Here is a 27,314-nt window from a genome sequence, read left to right as displayed (position 1 = left end):
GCCTGATCCTGCAACCTTCAATGGCTGTTCCGGCAAACAGCAGGGAAGGTGCTCAGCACTTTATGGGATGTGCTCAGCCATTTGCAGACTTGCAGCCCGGGCAGGCACTGCCGTACTCTCCTGCAGCACTGCATTGCAGGGAGGCCCTTGTCCATCCGTTTCGTGGTGGATTTAGGAGGAGGAACCTGGTTTCATGGCAATCATTCAGCAGCAATGTCTGCGTTAGGCCCAGTGGAAGCAATTGGATTAACTCAGTTAGTACAAGGGATTAAAAGAAGCCAGATGCTGTCTTAATGGACAAGCATAAGGCAAAGTTGCAAACCTGGCCTTTTGGGGAAATTGAAAGCACTTTAGTTCAGGTTAAGCTTAGAGGGTTGAGAAAGAAATTGTCTATTAGTCTCAAACGAGGCTGACAGTACACCCACACCAAGCTTGCAGATGCTCCACACCCACCAGGCAGAGCTGCGCATTAACCTGCCAGCAACACAGGGGCACGCGCTTCCCCTCACAGCCTGGCTCCGGCTCACGGAGCCGCACGAGCAGCAACCCAGAGGTCACTGAGCCGCTTCCCCTGAGACCAGCTCTCAGACTGGCACAAACAGGGCATGTCTGTACGATGCAAGGTCTGTTTGGTCCGAACCAGACTCTGCGGGACTGCTGTTTGCTCCTCATCCCTCCAGCACTGGGCTGGAAGGTGAGTAGGGGCAGGATTCGGTCACCTTAGCAACCCCTCAGCCAGCACTTCTGGAGAAAACATTGCACCAGGTTTAGGCCAACCAAATCCTTTCCTCAGCCCCCAGAGGAAGGGGAAAGAGGGAGGCAGGTTGTGAGCCTGCGTTACAAGCTGCTTTCAGCTCTGATCCTGGGACAGCAGATCAGCATGTCGAGGCTGACGATGAAACCGTGCTGTAACCCTTCACAGGTAACCTTTGTGTTCAGTGAAAACTGAAGTTGCTTTGCTGGTCTTTTCCTAGCCCAAAGAAAGGGAACAGACACTAATAGCAACTTCAGCTCCTTCTGTTTTCATTTTATTTTGTGGACAGAGACACTTGTGAATCATGAAAGCTGCTGTTAAGGTCCAGTTTCAAGCCCTGCATAAAGTTACACTGTTTAAAATTATTTAAATTCCTTCACTACTAAATATTTCCTGGAAACACTTCTTTCTTTTTTTTTTTTGTCTTCTGAGCACTTTTTATATTTTATACAAGGTGTTTAGCTGCAAACATGGAAGGCCATACAAATAAGACCAAGCCAGCTGCACAGATTTTGCACACTTTAATTAAGTTGTAGGGCTTCAAATGAATTTGGCTCCAGTTTCTGATGCTTCTATGCCCTGTATTCTGTTCCAGTGTGGATGTTAAATCGTGCAGAAATGGAGCGTGACCTAACTTTCATGTCATTTGATCTGGCAGTAGCTGTTTTTGTGTAACTAATTTAAAAAGATTGATTGTTGGTTAATTACATTAATGAACTGAACCAACATGGGCACAGACCAGAGCGCAGCAGTCTCCTAAACAGTCATTAAGAATAGACATCTATCTTTTCACCTGCTTGTACAGCCTCCTGTTGGGTGGCAGAGTGTGTGGAATCGTAATTCTGAAGGTTAAACGACTTAGGGACGTAATCACAAACTGTTCACCTCTGCTACCCTTCTGCCCATATGGCCCTGCTAGTCACAGTCCAAGTCCATTTGGACAAACTGTCTGTTGAAAGGTCTCCAGGACAAGTTTGGTGGTTTCAGCTGGGTTCCTGGCAAACACCGGCGAGCATTACGAATCCACCAAAGTTCCCTGGTTGAAAGGATGTTGTGGATTTAAACAATTTTGAAAGAACTCCTTTCCCAATTAGGGTAATTCATGCTTATCAAGGTGAAAGTGTACTAGAGAACAGTTTGCTCTTCTCTCTAGCCAGTTCATGAATATGAAGAAAGATTGAATCAATAATACATTTCTGTAATTAAATTGGTAAGTTAAAAGGATCGAGTTCTTGTTTTAGCAAACAGTCAATGGAAGATGCATTTCTGCGTGTTTATCAGTGTTGGCCTTGTAGCCATTCACTACACTTAGGTGGGAGATGTGCAAATGTTGCATGCCATGCAAGGGTTTATACAAGAAGCACTTTAAGAGGTTAAGAAAAAGTTTGAGACAGGGACATCGGTACCTTTTCTAACCTGATTTCAAAATATTACACAGTGAATAAAGGCAATGGAATGCATTTTATTTTATTTTGAAGTTTGGGACATACTATTGTATATCGTTTGCCATTATTAGCACATCTGCTTGCCAGATTTCTACAGGTCGTGAAGGACTTAACCTGAAGTTAGTAAGAGTGTTGCCACTGGCTTGAGCAAAAAGGGAACTAGCACAGGGCTGCATATTATGAAAGATGACGAGAAAAATCCTAGTTACTTGGGAAATCAAGAATGAAAGTACTTTTGCACTGGTAGCCTGAGAGAACTTATTAGCTTGTATAGGTTGTTGTCAAAATCTTCAAAGGTGACGTGTTGGTGCTGATACCATGGTATTCTGCAAGGCCTGATCCAACAGCTGCTGAGACCAAGGAGTTGTTACAGGGATTTCAGTCACCTTTGGGTGACGTTGTAGGTGACCTATGAAGTTTGATTTTCAAGGAGGCTGTTTACTTCCACAAAACCATTTTGTATCCCAAATTCAACAACGTGTGCGGGAAGTAAGTCAAAGAAAAATAGGATTGACCAGCAGTTACATAGTCCATGCCGAAAATCTGCTTTCTTGATTCTCAGCTCCCTCACTGGATATGCCATTCAAAAGGTTTGAGGTGACAAGGAGGAGACTTACTCCTGTGGGTTGTTTGGAGACTGGTCCTGCTTCCCCAAGGTCCCAGAGACCTTGGTGGACTGTTGAGGGGTGAACAGCTGAGCAGCTGCATAAGGGATTTCAGGCATTGGTTCATAACAGCTTAAAAATACTTTAAATGCGAGGTGAAGAAGTTGTGGAATGACACATATGCAAATGATGTTAAATTACGGTTTTATCTAAGATCTTCTGTTTCAAGCTAATTGAAAGACAGAGGCCACTGCTGCAGGAGGAAAATATGAAAAGAAAACTATACTGAAACATAAAAGTGTTTCTGATCAAGTAAAATTCTGTTTCTGTTGAATGTTTTATTTTGTTCCAGTCACATAAATTACCATCTTTGAAATACTAAAACTCCCACAATCAGCTTTTTATAACAGAAAATAATTTACATTTAAAAGGTTTAACTGAAGCAGCTAAACCTTAGAGATGAATGTGCACATTTGGCAATAAAACAGGAAAACAGCCCATGTTTTGGAACCCATAGCTACTATATATAATTTTAATATTATAAATAACTAAATACAGTCTAGTGAGTGCTATAGGTAAGCACAGAGATATTTGCTAGCTCTTGGGAAATGTATCCCTCAAGGTATAAAATGCCTCAGTAGTGACACAGAGCCTCAGAAATCTCCCTTAGCACGGATAGATACTGCGACGGAAAGCATCGTGGCTTGAATGCATTTCATCCTCTGCAGAAAGTTATGAGGCTCGGTCACGTTACCGTCACTGGAAACCTTTTCCTTCTCTTTGCAGTAGCACCTCTCTTCCATCTTTAACTAATGAAAGAGGAGACAGGGACAGTATTTTAATTCTGTGGGAACCTTGTCATCATCCTAGAAGAAGTTGCAACAGTTGCCTAAAAAGACAATAACCACAAAAATTAGAGATAATGATTTCCCTCTCAGAATAAGAGTAACTGGTATGCAAGGCTTGTCTTCCCCCTGCCACATCCAGTCCTGATTTATCTTCTCTCATTTTCCTCCAACTTCCCTACCCCCTGCATTAAAGGGGGAGTGGGCCATTGCTGCGGTAATGCTCTTATTCCCTGCTAGTGGAGAGAAGATATATTTCAGTTTTATGCTCTCCTCAAATGTCCTCAGACACATGGAAGAAATATCTTACAGGTGTTTGTATCATTGCAGATATTCCAGAGAATTGAAAACCCTCTGTGTTCCAACAATAATCTTTCCCTTGACCTAAGTGTACTTTATATCTCAGCTGGGGTGCGAGTCCTGCCGTTATTGGAGTCAGTGAAAAAATGGGTGGAAGTTTCAGCAAAATGGGGATGAGACCCTGGGTGTTAATTGTGGGGCTGTAGGGCTGACGTTGTGGGAGAAGCTGTACGCAACTTTGTACATAACAGCACTCTGTCCCCTCCGAGGGAGCTGGACCTTTCTTGACATCTACAAGATTCGCCTGGGGGGGGGTTATCCTTGCTCTTATTAATATCACAAAGTAAATTAGCATTATGTTGCCCTTCATAGCAGACCTTTTAGGGGTCTCCCATCCTTTTCATTTAGACCGGGCCTCTGAGGGAACAACCCAGTAATAACACACTGGTGTGATAGTTAGTAAGCACATTCTACATAATTACAATGTTAGCATCTCAGGGGGGAAATGAAAGCTTGTGCTGTCCCTTTAATAGGAGAATTTGATAATCCTCTTAGCATTTTCTCTTTTGGCTGATAATATTTCACAGAATTTTACTTTGTAAAATATTCCTAAAGGGAGGCTTAGGCAATAATGCACAGATTATGGAAATGACTCTCATTAAGTATAGGGAGAGACTTCGGCAAAGCCATGAACTGCTTCGAAACATGTAACCCCCATTAGGAGCTTCATTTAAATGTTTATTCACAGAGCAGTAAATGTTTATTATAGAACATTTTATTGAAACATAAATTAAAGAACCCTAATTATACATATCACAAGTGTTAAAACAATACGCATTTATCAAGACTTAACTAAAGATCAGAGGTGAGGGGAAATGCAATTGTGCTTTCATTTGCATCTCAGCAACATTAAATTTGCACAAAAACACCTGAGCAAAGTGACCCTGAGGGAAGGCAAATGTGCAGGACCTCAAGGCAGGTGCTCCCCAGCTGTCCCTAAGCCTGCACCACCTTCCTGAGCAGCTTCAGATGCACCTTCATTGGTTTGTGCATCAGCCTTACCATCTGTAAAATGGAAGTGATACTTTATGCAGGGGCTGCCAGGGTTTAGGTTTGGTTTTGCAGTTCTTTGGTATTCCGGATCTACAGATGCTGTACAGGTCTCACAGTGTTCTGATCGTAGCGTTGCTGGCATATAATCCAGGAAACATGGCGTAGCCGTTTCCCCATCGGGGTCCTTGGTTGGACCGAGGTGTTGTTCTTCCTATTGATTCACACAGAGTAATGGTTGATGCTCCAGCAGGTCTGGACGTGTCCTGTCCTGTCCTGTCCACTGTGGGTGCTGGTTAGGTGGTAGGCACCGAATAATGGCACATGAGAGGTGATGGTCCTTGGCCTGACCTTCCTACCACCATGTGTCGACCCTCATTCCTAGAGTTGCGGACCAGGTTAGAGGTCAGGAAATATCAGTTCAGAAGCACCATCCCACCTTTATTTCCATTTGGTTTATTCATTTGCTGCCTTTCAGAGGATCTCACAGGAGATGTCCAAATTACATTTGAATCACCATTTCCAATGAACAGGCTAATTACCCTCATTATTGTGCCAGTTTTCTTGGGTTTGGGGCTGGGGGGGGGAGGAGTTGGCAGTTCTCTTTCAAATGCTAACGTTGCCTTCAGCTGTGGAAGTTATAACTGCAGATCTCAAGTGGGTTTAAAATCTTTCTATGCATATTTTCATTAGGTCTAGGACTCTTTTCTAGCTCATCCACAGTTCATTTCTTTAAAACTTTATAGAAGTTGACAGATATATTATTTATTGAGGATGCTGAATCTGTACATTTCTCAATCTACATGTTTGAAGATGTACTCTGCTGCAAGTCCCCCACTTGGTTTCGTTTCTGATATATTTGCAAATTCTCTTCATTTTGTTGCTTTACCAAGTACATGTTCTCTGTGCTGATCAAGTATCTTGATACTCACTCTTCCAGAGGCAAATTCACGGCATAAATGTTGGTAGGGCTCATTGCAAAGCTTTCTTTTTTCCCTCCTAAGGGTATGTGTACAGTGCAGTGCCATGCAGAGGTACTGCAAGTACCTGAAAGGGTCCTCACGCTGCAGCATGGTAGCATCTGAACAGCCTATGTGGCCTCCTCTCCCAAGACTTGTTCCAGTTTCTTCTGTTTTCTTTCTTTGCACCCTCTTTCTGCAGGACTTTTTTGATTCACAAAACTTCCACCACCATCTCTGTTCTATCAGTAGCTCCTACCCTTCCTGTTCTCTGGTGGCTTTTCTAGTCCATTCCCACCTGCATGTCTGCTGTTTCCTCTGCTGTTGCCCTGGGCTTTCTGAGACAGATACGGGTTTCCCTGTGCTTCCCTTCCAAAGTGTCCCTCTGTCCCTCTGCACATACTTCTCTCATGTCTGGCAGTCTGTGCCACTCCTTTCTGTCTGTATCACATCCTTATGTTTCTCATGATGCTAGAAAAGCAAGCTTTGGTTTTGTGTTTTAATAAACCAGAGCCAAAGCAAAGGTGTTACAAGAGTGTGTTAGTCTGTGCAGCCTTCCTGGGTTTGGAGCAACTTCTACCACCAGAATGCCAGAGCTGCCATGTGGGGAGAAGGCGCCAAGTGTCTGCATCTATACAGCTTCGTGCATGAGGTTTTAGTGAAGCTGGAAAGGAAAATGCTGATTCTTAGAAACAGGGCATTTTTGTAGGAAAGGAATTGTTTCAAGTAGTTTCCTGTCATGTTTTAATATTTTATAAAAATTAGGTCTTTTAAAGTGGTCTTACTTTATGAAATTTATAAGTCCTGGAAATGTAAAAAAAAAAAAAAAAAAAGAAAAATATTAATGTTGGCAATAATTTTGAAGGCTGTGAAAACTGAGTATTTTAATTGACCAAAACTCTTTTTTTTCCTAATATTGGATAGGACTATTTTTATTTTTTAATTTGTTTCTCCATCCCAACCCAATTCAGGACTAGGAAAAATGTCAAGAATTCATAAATACTCACTGAACAGAAATTATTTTCCCATGAAGATGTCTTTGCCTCAGCCTGCAAGTCAAGGGTCCTAGAAATTGGCTTGCAATGCCTAGAAAGAGCAACTGTACTGAGCCTGCTAGCGTCTGGGTAATGCCATGTATTTTCGGGGACAGCAGAGGGACTGCTTTCTGTTAATGAGCTATGGATATACAGGCAGGGCTTTCCACGGAATAATTTTGTAACAGGGATAATTGAGCAGTTAATCAAGAATAGCAAACAAGGGCTCCATGGAAGCCCAGTTTACAGAGAGGACAAAATTGCTCTATTTTTCATGTGGCTATCTCAGTATTATGGTTGATTTTCTTTATCACTTGCTAACAGTCTTACTTGGAAAATGGTTATTAGTTTGGAATTTCTACAGTTAATCTGGTAGTTTAGAAGAAGCATTATCACAGCCTCCCACGAGAAGCCCATGTGTCTGTAATGGACAGGGGACTCTGCAACAAACAAGTTGTTATCTGCAAACCACCATCCTTTTTCCCAGCGAACTGGCTGATGGGGGTCTCCTGGCCAGCAAGTCTTGCTGCCTGCAGCCGCTAATGCCCTTCCTGCCCTTCCACCTGCCTGAACACGACAGTGGCAGGGACATTGGGGTTTACTCTTCGTGGCCCTCCGTGCCCCACATCACGGCTTTTCCCGATCTTGCTGCACCATGAGACCGTGGAAGCCCACGGCTGCAAAGCTTTGTCTCTGTAGAAAGAAGGAAAAGTAACAAGGGAAAGGATTAAGCTGCTGAAAGGCATCTGGTTTCGCTGCGTGAAGGCACAGCTCGGCCACATAATGCTTTTGTAGGTGTGGGGGGAACAGCCCTTCCTCTGCCAACTTTTTGGCAGTCCCCCTGTCCTCAAGGTTGCGTGACCCGTTGCCAGTTTGTATGTATTTATCCTATGGCAACATTTACTGCTAATAGACCCTGGGTGTGTGCTGAGGAGCTCTCGTACAGGCTATTATCTCCCTTTCTGTTGGAAGCTGAGCTTTGTTGCTCTGCTAACCAGCACAGCAGCTGAGCGAACACCACATAATGTTCATGAATTATTGCAGGCAATGTCCATGTCCTCCCCAGTGGTGTGTGGCAGGGTCATCTGCTCTTCACTATTCTGGTCTACCCAGGAAATCTCTTTCAGTGTCTATTTTTGCCTAGTATTTTCGTTTTACATCCAGTGCAGTGGTGACACATTGGTTATTCGACCATAATTCAGTATATAAAAACAGACGTAACTAGGAACATTGCTTTCTGCATGGCCTTGAGTGCTGAAGCAAAACTCAACTGACCCGAGTGGGTGTTTTTCCAACAAAACAGGCTCCAGGTTTTTTGGCTGACACTTTTGCGAGCATTTTGCAGCCCCAGTTCACTGGAAATTGACTTTAGATGTATAATCTCACAAATGCCTGTGCTGCTGCCAGTTTTCAGCAGTGGTGGGATGGGTGTGCTCCGGAGTGCCCGTCAGCAGCCCCACACTCCCACAGTCATGCTGGGAACACCGTGGGGCTCGAGTTGAGGATCCCCTCATGGCGGTGGGAGGTCAGAGATGGCACGTGCTGGCTCTGGCTCACAATTTCCTCATGGCACTACAGACTTGTTCCTTGCAGTATTTTTTCTAATTCTCTTGCCATTCATGGTTTAAAGGTCTTGAAAAAACGTCTCTTAAGAGTGATTTTGCATCACTTGATAATTCTCACCATTAGAAGTTTCTCACACTGAGATTTCATTTATAATGTGGTAGCCACCATGAAAACAGAGGAAGCTACAGTCCCAGCCCTGCAAAACTGTCAGTCTAATAATTTTAATTTTGAAGGTGCTATAAGATTCAGCTCCCGCAGCCTCCTTCCAGCTGCTGCTGTCACGGACATCCCTGGCAGGAAACCTTGTCCCCAGTATCAGAAGCAACTGGGTCTCAGGCATCTTTGACCCACATGGTGTACCCCACCTGGGGACATACTGCTGTGTCCCCATGTTGTCATACCCAGTGTGCCGGTCTCCTGCGATTGCGCGCAGCTTTCTCCATCAGTGTCTGACAAGAAGAGGGAATGGTAGCTAACACTCTAAGCAATGCAAACGTGTGTCTGCATTTTTTCTACCCTGATGCGGGTGATATTGATTGGTCCATTAATGTAAATGCCTTGGCTGTTGTATGTTGCTTTTCTTGCTTATTAATCAAAATAATGCAAAATGAGGGGAAAGCAATTTTTTAGGAAAAAAATGAAATACAATCAACAGTGATTGAATACAGACTGCTGGAATGTGATGGGGCTGTCTGCCACCCACCAGACATGAGGATACCCACAATAACTGGGGAAAAAGTTGAAATGCTTTATTTTGACATTTTGTGTACACACTGTTTGGAATTTTCATCTCCAAGCAGTGTTTTGAGGGAAGATTTGCCTAAATCTGTTTGTTTGGTTAAAAAAAAAAATGCAGCCAAATGTTTTGTTTGTATCTACTGACACATTTCAGTCAACTGCAAATGTCTTTTTTGGACGTGCAGGTTTTTGTTTTGCCTGGAAAACAAAATGGAAGGAAGCAACTTTAATTTGCGGGCACCTTGAAGTTATTTCTGCTACCTACAGTTGTGGAGACCTCCCTGTAGCCAGCAGCAGATGCAAAACACTGAGACGTATACATAATATCCGGGATGCAAATACTCCCACTGAACCAATTCACAGGTTGGAAATCGAGCTGGTGCTTAAGTGCCTTGGCGGATTGAGGCTTTAACAATAACAAATAGCACTAAGGAGCAAAAATGATCAATTAAAGAACTCCTAATGAACCAAATACCAGCCTCCCCAAGTTGGGAAGTCCAGAAGCTGAAAGGCAGATTAGAGAAGGTGTGAAATCCCCTTGTTCGGTGTTTCTCACTATGTGGTAACCACTGCTCTGTGCTGCTTGTATTTCCCTGTGTTTTCTCGGTAAAGCTGAAGAGAAGGAAACTACTTGAGACACTGTTGCCGATCCTGTTCGTTTCTGTTACACAAAGAGTAGGGAGAATCCAGATACTTATTTATGTTCCATGCACAGAATGTAAAAAAAAAAAAAAGGGATGTCTGGAAAAAATTACTCTCTTTTAAATTGTTTGTAGTTACCTCAAACCTTGGAAATACTCATTTGTTTTCTGATACAGTTGATGGATTTTGCTGTGCAGCCTGTGTAAGAACGTAATGCATGTAGTAAAGGTGACTAACCCCTGAGAACGTCCCCACTGATGCCAAGTGGCCCATATGCTGTCATAAACACTTTTTCATCTCTTTTTCATGCTGATCACAAGAGCCCATTTTGGGTAGAAGATCACATTAGGCTCATTCATTACCTGCTGTGCTGGTCTGTGCATCTGCAGTGCAGCGTGTCTGCACTGAGCTTTGGACTACATCCCTGCATGCTTTCTGATATTCCAAATTGTCTGTCGTGGGTATACAGATCTTCTCCTGTGTGCATCCTGGAACATTCTGCCACAGAAATAAAAATTACTCGTAAAGGTGGCTGAACTTCTTGGGGATATGGTTGTTGAGAGCTGATATTAGACTGTATATATATCACCAAGAGAAATTCCTGAAAATTGATATTTGTAGCAAAGCTATCACTCCTTGTAGCAGAAGAGAAAGAAACTGACTGGCAGATTATTCTCTATTTTTATGAATAAATTTAAAATCTAATGAGAACCACGGGTGTGACACACTAGTGAAATTTTACAGTACCACTGCAAACTTTGATCTTCACTTTTTTTTTTTCTTGAAAGACTGTCTTTGTCCAAAAGCAAAATTTCAGGCCTAGGGCTACTGAAGACCATCTTTAAACTTGTCTTGTGATTTTGAGCAATACATCATGAGAGCAGTGATGTTCAGATGATACATTGCCCTAATACATCACAAGAGCACTATCGCTCTCATGATATATTAGTATAATACACTATCAGAACACTATCACTGATGTATTACTCAAAAACACAGTTTTTAACCCTCAAGAATCATCCTCATCTCTAGGCTGAATACACTGAAAGCTATGGATAATGATAAGAATAAGCAATCGCATATTGCGTTTCTCTAGGGTAAGCTGAGAAAAAAAAAAGAGTGGTGTTCAGAATATTTCATTAACTGAAACATCCTTGTAATTTCATTTTATTCACTGAGCAAATGTTTTTATGGATTGAAGCTAACACAATATAGGTATGTTTGAATTTTCTTACAAATAGACTAAGAAAACCTTTTTTTTGATTTTGGATTTCGTTATAGGCTTGAGCCATGTTTTGAGAATGTTTCAGTGAGGTGCATGAATTTCAGCTGGTTTCTACCTCATCAAATTGAGTCAGGTGCAAGCTGTCTAAATTCTATGTAAAGCATTTGTTTCTGATGCAGTCTTTTTTTTAAAAGGATTTAGGCACCATCTAAAAAGATCTGGAGACACATAACTGTGATCTGTCACTCAGATCCTTTGCTGCCTCTCCTCAATGAGGTGTTGGGTTTTTTTTCCTGAAGAATTATTCTCAGTTGGTTTGGTTTTTTTTCCTCCCAAAAGAGAGTGAAAGAGAAAAGGGAAAAGATAAAAGAATGCTTTGCAATGTTGTAGCTGAACTTACTGCAGAAAAGCAGATAGATGAGCATTTCATTTCCTAGTAGAGTTTGAGTCTTGAGAATCTTGAATTACCCTTCCTATATGGTATGAAGAGACTGTCATAATCTCTTAACAGAAAAAAAATATAGTCACAGTAGTCATACAACATCAAGTTGGCAAGGTGGCAAGTCATATATTTGCTTGCTTGTCCATATTTTTGTTCCTTTTCCCCATATCTCATCAGCTTTTGTGACAAAAATACATTGCCCCTCACCTCCCTCCCATACCGGGTAGCCCAAGGCTGCCTGTGCAGCTTATAGTCCTTAGCTCTGCTACCCCCCGAGCGATGGCCCTGCCATCAGGAGAGTGATGCTCATGCTTCAGGCTCTGCAAAACTGGGCTCATAATTCTTGTGCCTTGTAGGTTTGGGACCACTTGGTGCACTGGAGCCCGTGTCCCTGCAGGCGTGTGCCCCCAGCACGCACCTCATACCACTGGGGCCTTCAGTCTGTTATATTCGGGCTACAACCTCCCAGGGGGAAAAGCAAAACATTAAAGTCTTTTTAACCTTGCGAAAGACATTGCATTAGCGGTGCTGAACAGCCTAGTGCATGTCCTTTTCTGACAGCCTTTCTACCTACGTGGTCTCCATTATGTACCATCAGCTCCTCCATCCCCTGACCTGTGCAGCACAGCACTGAGCCTGGGGCTGCCCACACGAGCCCTCTGCCCACACCTGCTACAGCTGTGTCCCATCACCGGCACCTTCTTATTCTTGTCGGTTTTGAAGTCACAACACGCAGCTCTGAGGTACATTGTCATTTCAAAGCTGTGGCTAAATACATCTCTGACTGACAACTATGAATAATTCCACAGAGCCCCTAAACTTCCAGGCATTTCACTCTGAAGCTCATATAATACAGCAGAACTGCTCTCTCACGTTTTTCATCTTTTATATTCTCCAAAGAGTTGAGATACAGTTATGGAACAGGTTAATGTATTCTCCTCTGAAAATAATGCTGTGGGAGCCTGTGCACGGTTACTTGTATGTGTGGAGAATAATGCTGACAATCCAGAAAAGAAAGTCATGAGCTTGATAATCACCATTATTTTGTTTCATGTTTTCAGCATGTTCATGTCCATGTCCTTCCAAGGAGGGCCGGAGACTTCAGCAGGAATGACGATGTCTACAAGGAGGTAAGGGCTGCACTCCATTTCTTGTTCAGAGTTGGGTTTGCTGTTAGAAAATCATCTTAATGATACAGGCCCTACCTTGAGTGGAGGTAGTGGGATCTCTGCATCTTTATTGGTTGCAAAGAGCCTGCGATAGCACCAAGCCCTACACTGGGGTTTCCTTGTGAGCTCTGGGTCAAGCTGTGGTCACACAGGCTCCCGAGGGAGGATGCTGTCGACTTCTTTGGTACTTCAGTCTGTCACCATACACAGAGCGAGATGACATCTCTACCAATAGCTGTGTTCTCTTATTTTAAGGGTATGGGGAAAAAGGGTGACCACGCGGTTAGCCTGGCATGCAGGGAGCATGTCCTACCCCGTCTGCCAGCCTGGGGTGCCAAACTTCCCCCTTCCAACAAGGGAAAACACAGGCGGCTCGTTACAACTCAATCAGAAATTGCCTTCCGGCCTGCTTTTTGTAGGGCTCTGCTCATGCTCTGGACAAATCACATCATAGCCCCAAAGATAAAAATTAAAGAGCAACTATGCATATAGATGTAATAATATATGCATGTGCGCAGATTGTGCAGCGGAGCTGGGGACATGAGCTGTTCCAGTGTGACTGAATTACTGGCTTTTGTTTAAATGAACAATTGTACTGGCATTAACAAAAAGTTTTCCCCAGCTTGACAGCTGTCACAATGAGTTAATGAAAAAAATCTCGCTATTGTTACATTTACAGATGGTTCTTAGTGGGTTTGGTAGGATCCTCTATCTCAAATATGACATCTCCTTCTCTTTCTGAAAGTAATTAATATAAACTTGTTCAGTGCTACTGCAATACCATCTGCTTGAAGGAGAATTCATGACATTTTCTGCTTTTGTATTTTTTCCTTTGTGATATATACATGATGACAACTCTCCGCTCACAAAAAAAAGGTAGTGTATTTTAAAGTTTTCTAATGACTTAACTATGCAAAAGTGGTGAAAAAATTTTATTATTGACCAGTTACATGAAGCGTAGAGACTGAGAACCCCACTAATAAGGGTAAAACCTTATAATGAGACTGCTGAGCCAGGAGATCAAATGAAATTACATGATGGCCATCTTATGTGCTGCTGTAGTTAAAAGCAGGTAAGTGAGGCAACTTGAAAGTTAACATTTTTTCCTCTTCAAATGTGTTAAGTGGTTTTAGATGCTGCACCAACCCACAAATTCTGTTCCCATTTTTGTCATATTTACAATTCCATTTTCTTCTTTTTTAACACATTTATTTCTCCCTTGTTATATGTAAATACAAAGAGACAAAACTCTGTTAATGAACTAGACTATACATTTAGTGTTGTTAAATGCAAAAGGGTGACAAATTGGTGAAAAATATTTTTGTCTCGTAATTTTCAGTTACGGCAATTGTAGGTGTTGCTTTTAGCAGACATAGGAAGCAAAAATATTTAGACATAGATGTGGTAATATATCTTTTAGCAGAAGAATGTACAGCCTCAGAGTCTAGCCAGCTATTCTTGAATACCACAGAGCTAACTTATGCTTTCGTACAGACTGTAGCTGATAAAGATTTCATGGTTTTTTGGGAAGCCAGGGAAAAAAACCACATTTGATGCTATAAAAAGTTTGATGCAAAGTTCTATTGCTGCCTTGATTGGAGGATGGAGAGGCTTAAGCTGTATGCTATCATAAGTGGATAAATCTATTTTGAAAAATACAAAATGGACAAATTACTGAAAATATAGCTGACTTTGGAAATCATTTGGAGCTTATGTCAGTAAGGCAAAAATCTTTTGATATGATGCCTCTCTGTGTTGTACCAACAAGACATATCCCTTTGTCAAGAAGATCTTTTATAAGATTTAGGAAGATATGTAGATCATGGTGGGGCAACAGGCTGAAAATCTACAAGGGATAGAGTACCATTAGGTGAGATGTAGGTGCTAGAGAGAGCTTTAAATCCATCGTCCATGAAATTTGTACTTAGGACAATCCAAAACCTGGTTATAAATGATGCTTCGTTTTCATACATTCGAGTGATAGATGGAGTTGTAGTTCAGGCAGCAAAGACCACCTTCCAAAATCAGCCCCACAGCCTTTTCCTTGTAGCATGTGACATGGAGGCTGATCAGCCTCCCTTAAACAATTTGTGTAATTGTAAAGCTACCCAGGCTAAATTTTACATATTGTGGTGCCTGCTTTAACTACCGCAGCTTTACAGCTATTGGGCGTAATTTTCACAGATTCTGGATGTCAGCTCTGGTTCAACCTATCTGTTGCAACCCACTATCTATCTGTAAATGCCTTTGAGCTCTCCAAGCTCTGCAGTTGTCATCTGTATATGCTCAGCAGATTGCTGACAAATCCCATTGCTCTGTGAGTGTTTGACAGTGAAGGGAATGCCCAGATGTTGAGACATCAGTCCTCTTAGGGGACTTCTAGAGTTGAGACAGCTAGAAAGTACTTGCAGACTCTTACCGTGTGCTTTATTTCTCCCATTTGGTTTGGGAGTGACCACCCATCTAATTGAAAAGACGGAAAAAAGCATATCAGGTTGATCCCTGATTAGTCTGTTTACTGGGCTCTGGTATCTTCAGGCCTTTGGCTATGAAGCTCTGATATAGCCTCGTCTAAAGCAACTTTTAAGTGTAAAGAGTATAGTTAAGGGTAAGGTATATCTTTAGCATTTGGATTTTAATAAGGTTGTTGATGGACACTAATGTCTGCTGGTTTCTGGATATATATTTGGAACTTCAATACTGTAACATTAATTGTAGAAGGGATAAAAGAGGGGCGACAACTATTTCACAGCACCTTCTCTAAGGCATTTCTTGGTGGAATATGTCACTTAATATTTTAGGTTTCTGTACCTCAGTGCATATGAAAGAAGTCACTGCATGATTTTTCTAAGATACAGAGAGAATGATTAATAATGAAAAAAAAGAATCTGCATTGAATATTTTAGATGTATTTCCTCTGCATCTTTGTGGGTGTATTTCCTGGGAGGACATTTCCCAGGGAGTGTTAGCTACCCACCCTCTGGGCTCACCACGGTGAAAAGCTAAAGGTATAATTTTTCAGTTCTTACCTTTTCCTGCAATTATTTGAAGCCTAATCCTGCAAGTGTGCACATGTCAGAGTTAAATTGGTCTTACAGGCTTTTTTAAAGGATCAGGCCCTTCATGTTTTACTATTGCTGGATTACTTTTCTCATCTACATCTTGAGGAGTTCTTATTAATTTATTTACTTTTTTTCTTGGCCAGCAAAACTATAGCAGCTAAATATTAGGAAAACTTTTAATCAGAATACCTCTTTATTCCTCTGTTTTCTATTTGGTTTGAAATAGATTAATATTTTTACATTTATTAATCACGGAACTTAAAGGCCTTCCTACCAAGGAGTTGCCTGCTTTGAAGTAGACGAGGTTTTTTGCTATTGTAAGGGCGTGTTCACAGTATCCGATAAGAATTTGGTATTAATGAACATCTTTACTGTCGAATGTCACCCTGTGTTGTTGCAGTCAGCACAAGTGCTGCAGAGTTGTTGGAGGTCATCGTGTCCAAGGCATTCAAGAACATTATGCTGAAATGTCTCAGCAGTTTCATACACTCAGCCATCTGTGGGCAGTCCTCATTCAGTGTATGTTTGAAAAGTCCATAGCACAGCCTGTCCCTGGTCTCCACTGAGTGGTTAGCCATTACCACAATATAAATAACATTCATCATCCTTTAGGTTGGCAGGTAATAGCCGTGCTGGGGCAGAGAGTGTGGGACTTTCTCAGAAAGGAAGACTGAATCAAAAGTCCGCAATACCGCTGTCATGAGTACTGACCTCAATAAGTTAATTTTGAGGCTGACAGACTCGGATGGGTGAGAGCTGCCTGGCCTCTCAGCAAAACCCTGAGCATCCCTGGCATGCAGTGGTGTGTTTTGTGGTGCAGACCCCTGTTCCTCCCCAAACTCTGTGTTTCACTTGGTGAAACACAGAAAAACAGCAGCCTGCTGTAACGGATGCAGCTGCAGCAGTGATGCACAGCCGGGGCTGTGCATGCAGGACAAAGAATGCCCATCCCCTCGCCAGCTTTGCTTTCATGCCCACCTCATTTCCTCACCTGTCTTCAGTTCCCAACCTAGGCTGGAAAGCACTGAAAATACCGTAAAAGGGAAAAGTGTGAATGAGAGAGGTTAACCCAAACCCCTGTGTCTCTATCCCCTGGCTGCCTGCCAGACCTGCATCACAGACCTCTTGTAATGAGCCTGGGTGAAACTTCCTAATGTGAATTCTTCAGTAGCTTAGAGATTTTGTAAAACACAGAAGCCAGCAAAAGAATTCGGTTCATGCTGTCCTCCTTCCCTCTGGCATTCAGGCACGCAGAGAGAGAGTCACTTAGGGAAAGATATTTTGACTTAGTGATCTCGTTCAGCACATTATGTTAAATCATTTCAGCAAGAATACCTATTAGTAATCATTTCCAGTTCCAGGGAGGATGAAGGAGACATTTTGGCATGTGAATCAAGAACCTGCTGGGCTGCTTCTTCAGGCTGGCAAAACAGGGGAACCGCGGTGAATTCAGAAGTTTAGTCAAACAAGCCTGAAGTTTAATTCTCCATGAGTGGCTTTGACTTGTGACATGCCTTCGCTCTGACCTGCAGACAGCGTCTTGCGTGCTGCTGGGCACAAAGCCTGGTGGAGGGCTTGAAACCTGAACAGCTGCACTGAACTGTTTGGGCTGCTGCTTACTTAAAGATAAGGTATATAATGAAAAGATAAATAAAACCTAATCCAGGTCCTGCTAGACAAAATGGAAAGATGCCCAACAGCTTCTGTGGGCACTGGATTGAACTATTCATGGAAATTAATGGCATGCAGAGCTAATAGGCTGTTCCTTGGCCTCAGAATTACATTGCACCTTCTGGGAACATATTGTAGCCTGCTGGTAGATCAGTCTGCTGCACCTGAACTCCCTTGGGGCCAGACTCTGCTTTCTTTGCACACTGCATGGGTAAACCCATGGAAAGGGAGGGAAGCAGCGCAGAATCTAAATTGGTAATATTTTTTTTTTTAAAAAAGCTCTGTTTTTCCCAGGTACAAGTTTATTTCACTATCTTCTTCTGATGCGGCAGCAAATAAATTCTTCCCAGTAGGCTGTGGATTTCATCTTGGTCTTGCCAGTGTCGCTCTTTCTGACTGACAGAGCATCTGAGGAGGTTTCTGCTAGCCAAGGAGCATAAGCCTTTCCCAGTTGCTTCATGAGTCTTGTGATATTATAGCGACTCCAGCAGGGCAAGACAGATTAACTGTGCATGAATATTTCCAGCTGAGATTATTGCGGCAGAAGCTAAAACTGTGCAAATAATTATGTTTTGGATTTGGTAGCTGAACGGACAAAAAGTCATTTTGAGTTGACCTGAAACATTTTTTTTCCCATCAAACGAATTTCCTTTTTGAGTCAAACAGGATGATTTGTTTTCTGGACCATGATATTTTATCTGATTATGATTTGAAAACCCCTGGAGACTGCTGGCACCCCGTGCAAGTTTCTTGCACGTGCCCAATTTACATAAGGCAAAACTGACAAATTTGTCAGTAGGGCCTAGCAGGAATACTGGGAGACATCCTATCGTCACGTCTATCTCCCTAGATGGAAACCCCACTGTTTGTGGTATTTTCTGCCCTTTCCAACCCTGTGAGGCATTTCTTAATTTGATACCTGAAATCTCTGAGACCTCCCTGTATGCCGCATACATTGGCTGCACCTATTTTAAGATAGCAGGATATCATAATCAGATCTGATTAAGAGCCATATTCACTGATATCTTCCATCAGATCTAGAGAAATGGAATCAGCTCAACTACAGGAACAAATTAGAAGTGGTTAGAAGGGTTCCCATTAAGGCAGCCATCCCTCATGCCCTTTACACCTAGACTTTGTCTGGAAGGTAATGTACAGTTGGCATTTTACATATCATCGTGTAGTCTCATTGCCCTCTAGCCCAGCTGTCTCTCTGCATTCCATCACTGCTCTTGCTGCTTCTTACTTTTTCCTGCCTCAAGGTTTCTACAATTGTTTTCCTTATAGGTAAAAAATATCGGCTTGCAGAAATCACTTACATTTAGTCTATAATATAGCAGAGACCAATTATTGTGACCATTACAAAAGATCTCTTGGCCCCTTCTGTAGGATGTTTACTGTGTTTAGCTCAGGGTTTATTTGCTCTTTCGTGTCCTTGATGGTAGTTCATTGGCAAGTGACTTAGTGACAAAAAGCCTCCAACCAAAGACAAGTTGCTGATAAGGGGATTAAAGAGAACACGGTCTCTCAGGCCTGTTTACTCTGTCAGTGCTTGGACTTGCTTAGCTGCTCAGGTGCTTCTTGTGTATTCCCAGTCCCCGAGGTAAAACTGTCTCCAGACCTCTGCATATCCTTTGATGCACAGTGTAAGCTGAATTCATGCTGGTGGGGAGAACATGCCCCATTAGTATCCTAGATACTCAGCTTTTTGGAACTGATGAGATGGAAAGTAAACAAAACTATTTTCCAAAGAGAGATTTTTCTTGTCTGAACTGAAATGTTGCCATAAACTTAAAATGAAATACTCCCTTGCATTCTGTTTAAAGTTCAGGGTATGGGAGCAGCTAGTTGGTAACCCCCAAAGCAAATCACACTGAAACCCAGTGCACTGCACAACAGCTGACTTCAGCAATTCGTTCTGCCTATAGCAAGAATTTGGAGAGTCCCTTCTCAATCCGTAGGACTGGTTCTGATATGGCCGGTAGCTCACAGTGATCCGACCCTCTGACCCACATGCAGCTATGTAAAGATGCTACGGTTTTAGCTTGTGATCCCACAAGGAAAGAGCTCTTTGTACCCTGTAGTTTGGGGCAGTTCCTTTATCTGCTGTCTTGCAAATGTGGATCACAATATTTTGAGGGATCAGCTTTGTCCAGTGGAGGTTCAAGTACCTCCTGGGAAGTGATCATCTCATAGGAGACGCCATCTGAACTGGTTGTTGCTGGCAGTTTCGTTGGCTCACCCAGCACTGAATCAGCAGCTTCAATGATTCAGATGCGATGCTATCTGCCACTTTCTAAATATGACTTTTGTAAATGAAGGTGGAGGTATATTAATGGAGCCAAGCGATCTTCCTCATTGGGAAGTAAATAAAAGTCTGATGGGATGGGTTTACCAATATCTGCAAGGTCAAGTTAATTTATTTTTTGAGTCAAAAGAGTGAAAAAATATATAGATATGAGAAAATAGCTCTCCAGATATGTGCTTGTATTCTGGTTTTGGGTTTTTGGTGAAAAAAAAAAAACACCACGCTTTCTTTTTCCTTTATATATTTGCCCACTCTTTTCCTTCTGCTTTTTTTTTTTCTTTTCTTCTGGGGAAATAAAAGTGTAGAAGGAAACTGAACTGAAAGAGAGTTAGAAAGAACTGCCAATAATCCCAAAATGGAAAATAGAGAACTGAATGTTTGTGGTTTTCAGAAACCAAAATCACATGCTGACAGTTTAAGTTGAAACCAAAATCAACAAACCTCTTATTTAGGAACTTTTAAATATGAAATTGTTTATTAAAATAAAAGTGAAAATTATAAAATCTGAAGAAAAGTACTTCTTTTTTTAATAAACAGGTATTTATACATTTGCATATATATATTTATGGGCATACACTTTATGGGGACACACTTATAGGCAGAGTGGAGGGCTCAGAAGCACATGGAGTATTTATTTTGGCCCCCTCTAAGATGACGAATAATGCCGCATTTTTACATTTTCTGCTGTAGCATGCTATAGCTGTGTGTTTGGGTTTTATTCATAAACTTAGTGTTTGTGGGAACTTGTGGACCTTCTATTTTCCACAGAAATGAATGGGATTTGAGCATCTACATCTCTGAGCAAGATCTGATTGTGTCATGCCTTTGCTCAGTATTTCTGCTACAAGAATCATCAGTGAAACAGTTAACAACATTGAAATATAAATTGCCATCCTTGAGGCTCCAGAGTTAACACCTTTCTGTTACCAGCTCGCTGTGGTTTCACAGTTAACACCTCACCTCTTTCTGTAGAAGACAACACTTTACATTACAGCTTGTGGTCTGGGAAAAAGGCTACAGAGTTTGTCATAGGCAAGTCTCAGTTTCACGTATTCAAAACAGTAGCTAAAAAATTCATTGCCAAAGATAGATCAGGCCCCGTTCTATACCATCGTTGCCATATGTTAAGAAGGACTTAATGTGCATAAAAGGCAAAGGTACAAAATTATTTTAGGCTAAATACTGCAGGAATATGACTTCCCTTTCTAGATGCGTTTGCTCAAAATTATTTTCTGCTCTTTTGGGCCCTGATGATGCAAGTACACAGGCCAGTTGCTGGGATGGCAAGGGCTCAGGTCTCCCGTGGGCAGACCTGGTGAGGGATTAAGCCCATACGATATCAGGAAGAAGGCTGATGGTAAAATGAGTGCAGAAGGAGAGCGGACATTAGCTTTTGTTGCAACGTTTTTGCATGAAGGTAGTCCAAAGAGACCACAGACCTGTTCCCATACTGGGAAAGAAAATGTTTATTTCAGTTTCAGAAAGGAGATTTTAACAAATAATTGCAGCAGAGTGAAAATTTAGTTTGACAGAGTGTCAGGATAATTATACACAATTTGGTTTTGTTTAAATATATTAAGCACCATTGTTTCTTTTCCATGTTAAGGATTCACTTGAGTGCTAGGTTGCAGCAGTTTTCCTTAATTGCTTTAATCCTTGGCCTTAAGAAAATGAATACTTTAAATTTACACTTGTTAAGTACACTGCTAATGAAGAAAAGGCTTTAGCAATCTTTGGCAGACAAAACTGTATGTAAAAAAAGAGAAAGCAAAGAGAAAAAAGAGAGAGGGAGAAGCTAATCACCAAACCATTCTGTTAATGCTTATTTTAATCATCCTGCCTGCCCTTCCTGGCAGACAGAGCCATTAGGCTGCAGAGGCAGGAGGCGAGCTATCACCGTCAAATGGCGCTGATGTTGAGAATTGGGCCCAGGAGTACAATTTGACTTGTCAGTTTATATAGACATAAAGCTTCATTGTTGTGCACAGACACAACTGGCTTTTTAAAAGTCTATTTCCCTCCTGATGATGTGAGAATCTGCTCCCCTCTCTCCTACTGTTCTCCAGCCCTCAAATTTATTAGATAGCGTTTATAACCCTGCACAGGGTTTACGTGGCACTGCAGGGGCAGGTGGGCTTCAGCAGTGCCACGAGCAGACCGCAGCGACCACGCTTCCCAGCTTCGAACCACAAGGTACCCGTCGGGGTGGGGGGAGTGAAGAGCTTTGACTCCCACACTGGGTGATGTCTCATTGCAGGGAGCTTTAAAATGCCCATATCGCTGCAAAGTCTTCAGAATTGTTAATTCTCTGTGGAATTAAGTGTGAGTTTTAAAACACACAGGATGCTCAGAAGAAGAGAGGAGCTAACGGTGTTTCCTTGGGGGGCAAAAATGAAACAACTCCAAATTTAATTACCGGAAACATATAATCTGTTTTCAAAACGAGCTCATGTTGCTATTTTCCATGTATAGGAAACTTTTATCTTTCTGACAATTAACTTGTGTGCTAACAACTTCTTTTGGCTGAAAATGCCTCCCCATGTTGCAGGGAGCCACTGAAAGGGTTTCAAGTAGCGCAGTGCAGCATTTTTCCCAAATTTCAACTTTTGCATTCTGCAAAATGGAGAAAGTGTTTATTGGTGCCCACATTGAGCAGTGGCATTTACTGCTTCAAGAAAAAGCAAGCTTCAAAATCCCGCTTGACTCAGTTGCAACCTAATTATAGCTATCCAAGCACAGGTATTCCAATAATCAGGGAAAGCAGGGAAATAAGGCAGCCTTTGTTCCACATCGCCCGGACAGTTGCAGTATTGTGTACGGGGCTGGCAAAGAACCCCTCCTGCATTTAATTGCAAAAACCGACCATGAGTTTGTGGTAAACATATAAGCAAATCCAACTAAACATTTGTATCTCCCTTTTGCCTGCGTAAATTACTTCTGTGTAGTGGCAACTTGCTTCTAGGGATTGTAATCTCTGTGGAAGTGGGAAACTATTGCAATAAATAGAGTTTTTAATGGAAGGCCTATTTTTAGAATTTTTTTTCTTGAACGATCACTTTTTTCTTCCTTTTTGTAAGGAAGAAGTCTATTCTCATTCATTACATCAGTGTCTTTGAAGTGGCAAATGCACACAACTGCCAGATCACGTACAGCATGGGAGTTACGCAGGGTTTTCTTCAGCTGAAGCATGATTGTGAGCAGTAATTGAGATTAGCTCCCCAGGAGAAGGGACTCTGGTCTCCTCCTGATCTTTTTCTCAGTAAAATAGTTGCACTTAATGCATTTACGAGTAGATTCTAAGTGCTAGCATACTTTCTTCCCATACCCCTGCCAATTCTGTGGCAGTCTTACTGAAGAAATAACAGTACCTAAAGCTGCGTAAACACTCAAGGTCTTAGGTGTCTGCTTCCACTGGCACTTTCAAATTTTCTATTTGAAGATAACTTCATTTCACACTTTTACATCTGAAGTGCCTGTTTTTGGAGACCTCTGAGTATTTTTTTTTACATACGTTAATTAAGTTTCCTACCAGCTCTGTGAGTGCATTAAGTAATAGTACTTGCAGGTGCGATGCAGAGAGGTGAAGGGACATTGTGAAGTTATGGAGTGAGTCAGGGTAAAGCTGCTGAGTGCAGATACATCCATGAATCTCTGAACAAGCAAAAGGAGGGAGGTGGATTGATCACCCATCTACAGCTACATGGAGTAACCCAACACATGAAGTTCATGCTTCCTTGTAGGAAACTGTGGCCCTAAGGCAGCTGATAGATATGCTGGGATGTGCTCCCCAGCTTTGAGCAACATTGAAAACTTGGATGACTCTAAAAAACTTTGCTTTGGCTTTTTTCTGGAGAATAATACTGCTGGCATTTACAAAGTCAGACTGTCACCCGGGAGTACACTGGCTTAATTCAGCTAAGGCCTGCGAGCTGTAGCAGTTGCTACTCTCTGAAGGTGGACACCTCAGGTATTTAAGCAAGGGGTGACATGTTCACCCACCTGTAGATAAAAGTGGTGTTACTAGGACTGGGGGTCTACCATCACTGGTGTGGTGTCTCCTAGCAAATGCTTAGGGAAAAAATGATAAGAATGCCTCCAGAAAGGCACATCCAGGGAGTCCTTTAGCATAAGTGGATTCTCAGGTGGAGTTTTCTAAAAAAAGATAAGCAAAACAGCTGGGGCCTTGCCTGCCATTGACTTTCAACAAGAGCCAGATGTCTAAACACCTTAAAGACTTTTGAAAAGCCAGCCCTTTATCCTTCTGTATTAGGTTGTGGTGAGAGGTATTGACACTCAGTAGGATGTTAGTGGCATGTGATTTTCTCCTCTCATCTTGCACAAGGGCATGAGGCAGAATTGCCCTCTGCTGCATGTGAGCAGAGGAGCTTTGGATTGATGTATCAGCACTTCGTGTTTCCGGGTTGCTCTCATGAACATGTGCAGAAGGAAAATACCAGTAGAAAAAGGACAGTTCCTGGGTTAGATAATGTGCTCCATTGATTAACATTCTTTACTCCACTTTTAAGTGTGGTAAACATAATGAAGCTGAGAACAATCTAGTGTTTTTCCACCACTTTTAGCAACCTCTTGTCATTTTAAGCTGCTGATATTTCTACTCTGGTACTACCTGGTGATCCTTTTTATGCATTTATTACTGTTGCTTCTTCTCAAGAAATAAATTTGCTGAGAGTAAAGAAAGTTGCTCATTAGGGCAATGTAATTAAAGGAAAAGTAGACATCATGCCAAGTTCCATTTTTTCTACAAAGCGCCACCTTGGAGATTGCCTGAAACTCAATTACTTGTTGCTATGCTTATTAGGGAGAACAATGTGCTGAAATGATGTCTACTCCTAATAACCTTGTTTTCTACATGTGAATCATGTTAATACTTTTTTCTTTAGTGCCTTAATCACCATGTATAAAATGGGTCTATTTCTAGAGGGAGAATGGGGAAGGTGGGCCGCATGGTGGGTGTTCTCTGAATTGCCACTCTCCGTGGAGAGTTTCTTGTTTCCTGCTGGTCCACATCATTTTTGTTTGTCGTTGTTTTCTTTTAATTACATGGAACAGCATTTATTAGCAAATTACATCTTGATAAGCAGTTTTCCTCTGGTGAAATGAAAATGTTCATCCTCTGCCTTGCTCCCTTCCTTTGGGGGAAGGAGTGTGCGGTATCTTCCATATCTCAGTCTCTTCTACCTTACCCCGTGGTTTAAGCAAGACAAATAACTTCTGCAACAGAAAGCTGCCATTAACATTTGCTAAATAACCTTGTTCCGATAACTAGTCCAGAGCCCAACTTTTCTGCCCAGCGTGCAACCCTGATATTTTCCCACTGTCCTCCTAATATAGTGTCTTCAGCTTCTGTGAACTGGCTGTTCCTATGGCCCCCAAAAACCTGTGTGCTCCTGTGTTAGGTGGAGCATCAGGCTGTGTTACCTGTGAATAACAGTCTTCTGTCAAGGGCTTTGGAAGAGACTTGAAGCCATGAAGGAAGCATGAAGTACTCCCATCCAGCCCACAACATACATACCCTCCTTAGCTCCATGCTTAAGCCTACCCCTCTAAATGCACAGGCAACATGTTAACTGGATATTCCAGCAGAAGTGAAGGACAGAAGTCTTAATCATGGTAGTAAGTAGGGCCAAAACTGTTATGGGAATGTGGGGAAATTGCCTGAGGTTCAAGCTCTGTGGTGGTCAAGCTCATCTGAGTACCAGTAAGTTCCCCTGAAATTCTCAGCCAAAATGCCACAAGCAAGCATAAAATAATTGTGTGCAAACCTCACTTTTGATCAGAATTGTGGATGGAAGTGGCTGAATGTTGAAAATATCTAAGGGAGAGAAAGGGAGGACATTTGTACATAAGCAAAAGAGAGATGAGCTCAACTGAGAAAACTTTGCTCCCAGTGTGGAAAAGAACTGGAGGAATGTACGGCTTTTCTCTCTTTGGTGTATGTCTGTGCATATGAAGAGGAGGATAGTCCAAGTACCACCAAGTGCCTTATATATTGTGTAAACTACCAATTATATGTTATATGAATACACTGTTCCTAAAAAATGCTCTGTGTTTTCATCTTAGAAGGAAATGCAGGGCTGTATAGTTAACCATTCCTTCTCCCTCTTTCATGTCAGAATATTTCAGTCCTTTTATGTGGAGCGCAAGGGGACATGATTGAAAAGGAAAGTCCTACCCTTTGATGTTTATTTGTTGCATTATCCACTTTTCATGGCTCTATTATTCCAGAATCCTATTGAGCCATTCATCGCTGAGGGGAAATCTCCACTGCTGTCAGTAGGGAATTTCTGCCTCTGAATCACATAATTTGGCCCCTGTTACTTAACTTGGGGCCAGATTATCAAAAATGTTGAGCACCAGCTTTCCAAAGGCTTAGCACCTCCAACTGAGGACAGATTTTCAAAACTGCTCAACATGGAGCAGCTCCTGTTGTGACCCTTTAAGGACAGATTTGCAAAAGAACTCAGCAGTTCCCTTTCACCAAGGAGCTGAGCCCTTTCCAAACTCTGTCCAGCTTTGTTTAGTGCCAAGCTGGAAGATGAGGACTTTTGAAAATACGGCTTTTCGCAAACTGTCTGATATGGAAAATGTTAAGTTACAAACATCAGGAAGGACTTGAAACAAGTGTTTGAGAAAAGACAAACCTCCATGTTTCAAGACATGCCAATTTTTATTGACTGATAGAGGGGCTGGGAGAAAATTTTGGATCTGAACAGGTTTTCCCGTAATTGCCCACTAGGAGGTTTCCTGCCCATTCCCTTGCAGCAGCTGCCAGGCAGGATGCTGGAGCAGAGCACCGCTGCATGTGCTGAGGCAGCATGGCGGTTCCTGTGTTCCCAAAAATGCATTCACTTAGCAAAATGTGATTTGCAAGCACACTAGCACAAAGCAACCATTATTCTTCCACCGTCCTTCCTGGGGAAGAGAGGAGAGGAGAGGAGATGAAAAAGATTCATTTGCACCTTATAAAAATGGGTTGAATTTTTCTTTTGAAGTTTTAAACCCAAGATTTCCCTTGCATGCACTAGACTGCCATGTTCTCCAGAGAGGCTTCCCTGATGTGGCTAGCAAGAAAAAGCTGTGCAGAACAATCTGTGTAACCTGGGAAGCTTATGGGTTAATAGGTGAGTGTTAGTTCTTGACCTGGAAGTTATTGCAGGCAGGTGGCAATGGAGAATGTGATGGCGAGCAGGTATTTCAGTGCATAAAAATGCAAGACTTTAGGCTTTAACTCTAGGCAGCACTTGAGCTCCTTGGAAAGTGGTTCTGATAAACTTTTGTGTTTCAGTAAACTGAAACTGCACATCTTGCATGTGCCTGCTTTGGAAGGTGGGTGTTTCACTCCCACATGGGAGCAGGCAAAGGAACACCAAAGCCTCAGCAGTCAGTTCGGGACCTGGCACAGTCCATTGCAAAACAGTCATTTGTTTTTGATCTCTGGAGCTGCACAAAATACCTAGAGAGCCTTGGCACATCTTGCC

At 42.2% G+C, this 27,314-nt stretch overlaps 1 protein-coding gene across 9 annotated transcripts in view; it reads left to right on the top strand.

The window, feature by feature from the left end:
• The window catches only part of FHIT (fragile histidine triad diadenosine triphosphatase), a 638,275-nt gene that overhangs the window by 529,640 nt on the left and 81,321 nt on the right, over positions 1–27,314 (top strand). For all 9 annotated transcript variants that reach the window (XM_076346544.1, XM_076346535.1, XM_076346541.1 and 6 more), the window contains one exon: positions 12,667–12,735. In XM_076346544.1, coding sequence (XP_076202659.1) covers positions 12,667–12,735 — 69 coding nt within the window. The remainder of the gene's footprint in view (positions 1–12,666; positions 12,736–27,314) is intronic.

The sequence above is a fragment of the Aptenodytes patagonicus genome, chromosome 8 (assembly GCF_965638725.1).
Source record: "Aptenodytes patagonicus chromosome 8, bAptPat1.pri.cur, whole genome shotgun sequence".
NCBI classification, from domain to species: Eukaryota; Metazoa; Chordata; class Aves; order Sphenisciformes; family Spheniscidae; genus Aptenodytes; species Aptenodytes patagonicus.
This window is presented reverse-complemented; position numbering and strand designations above follow the sequence as displayed.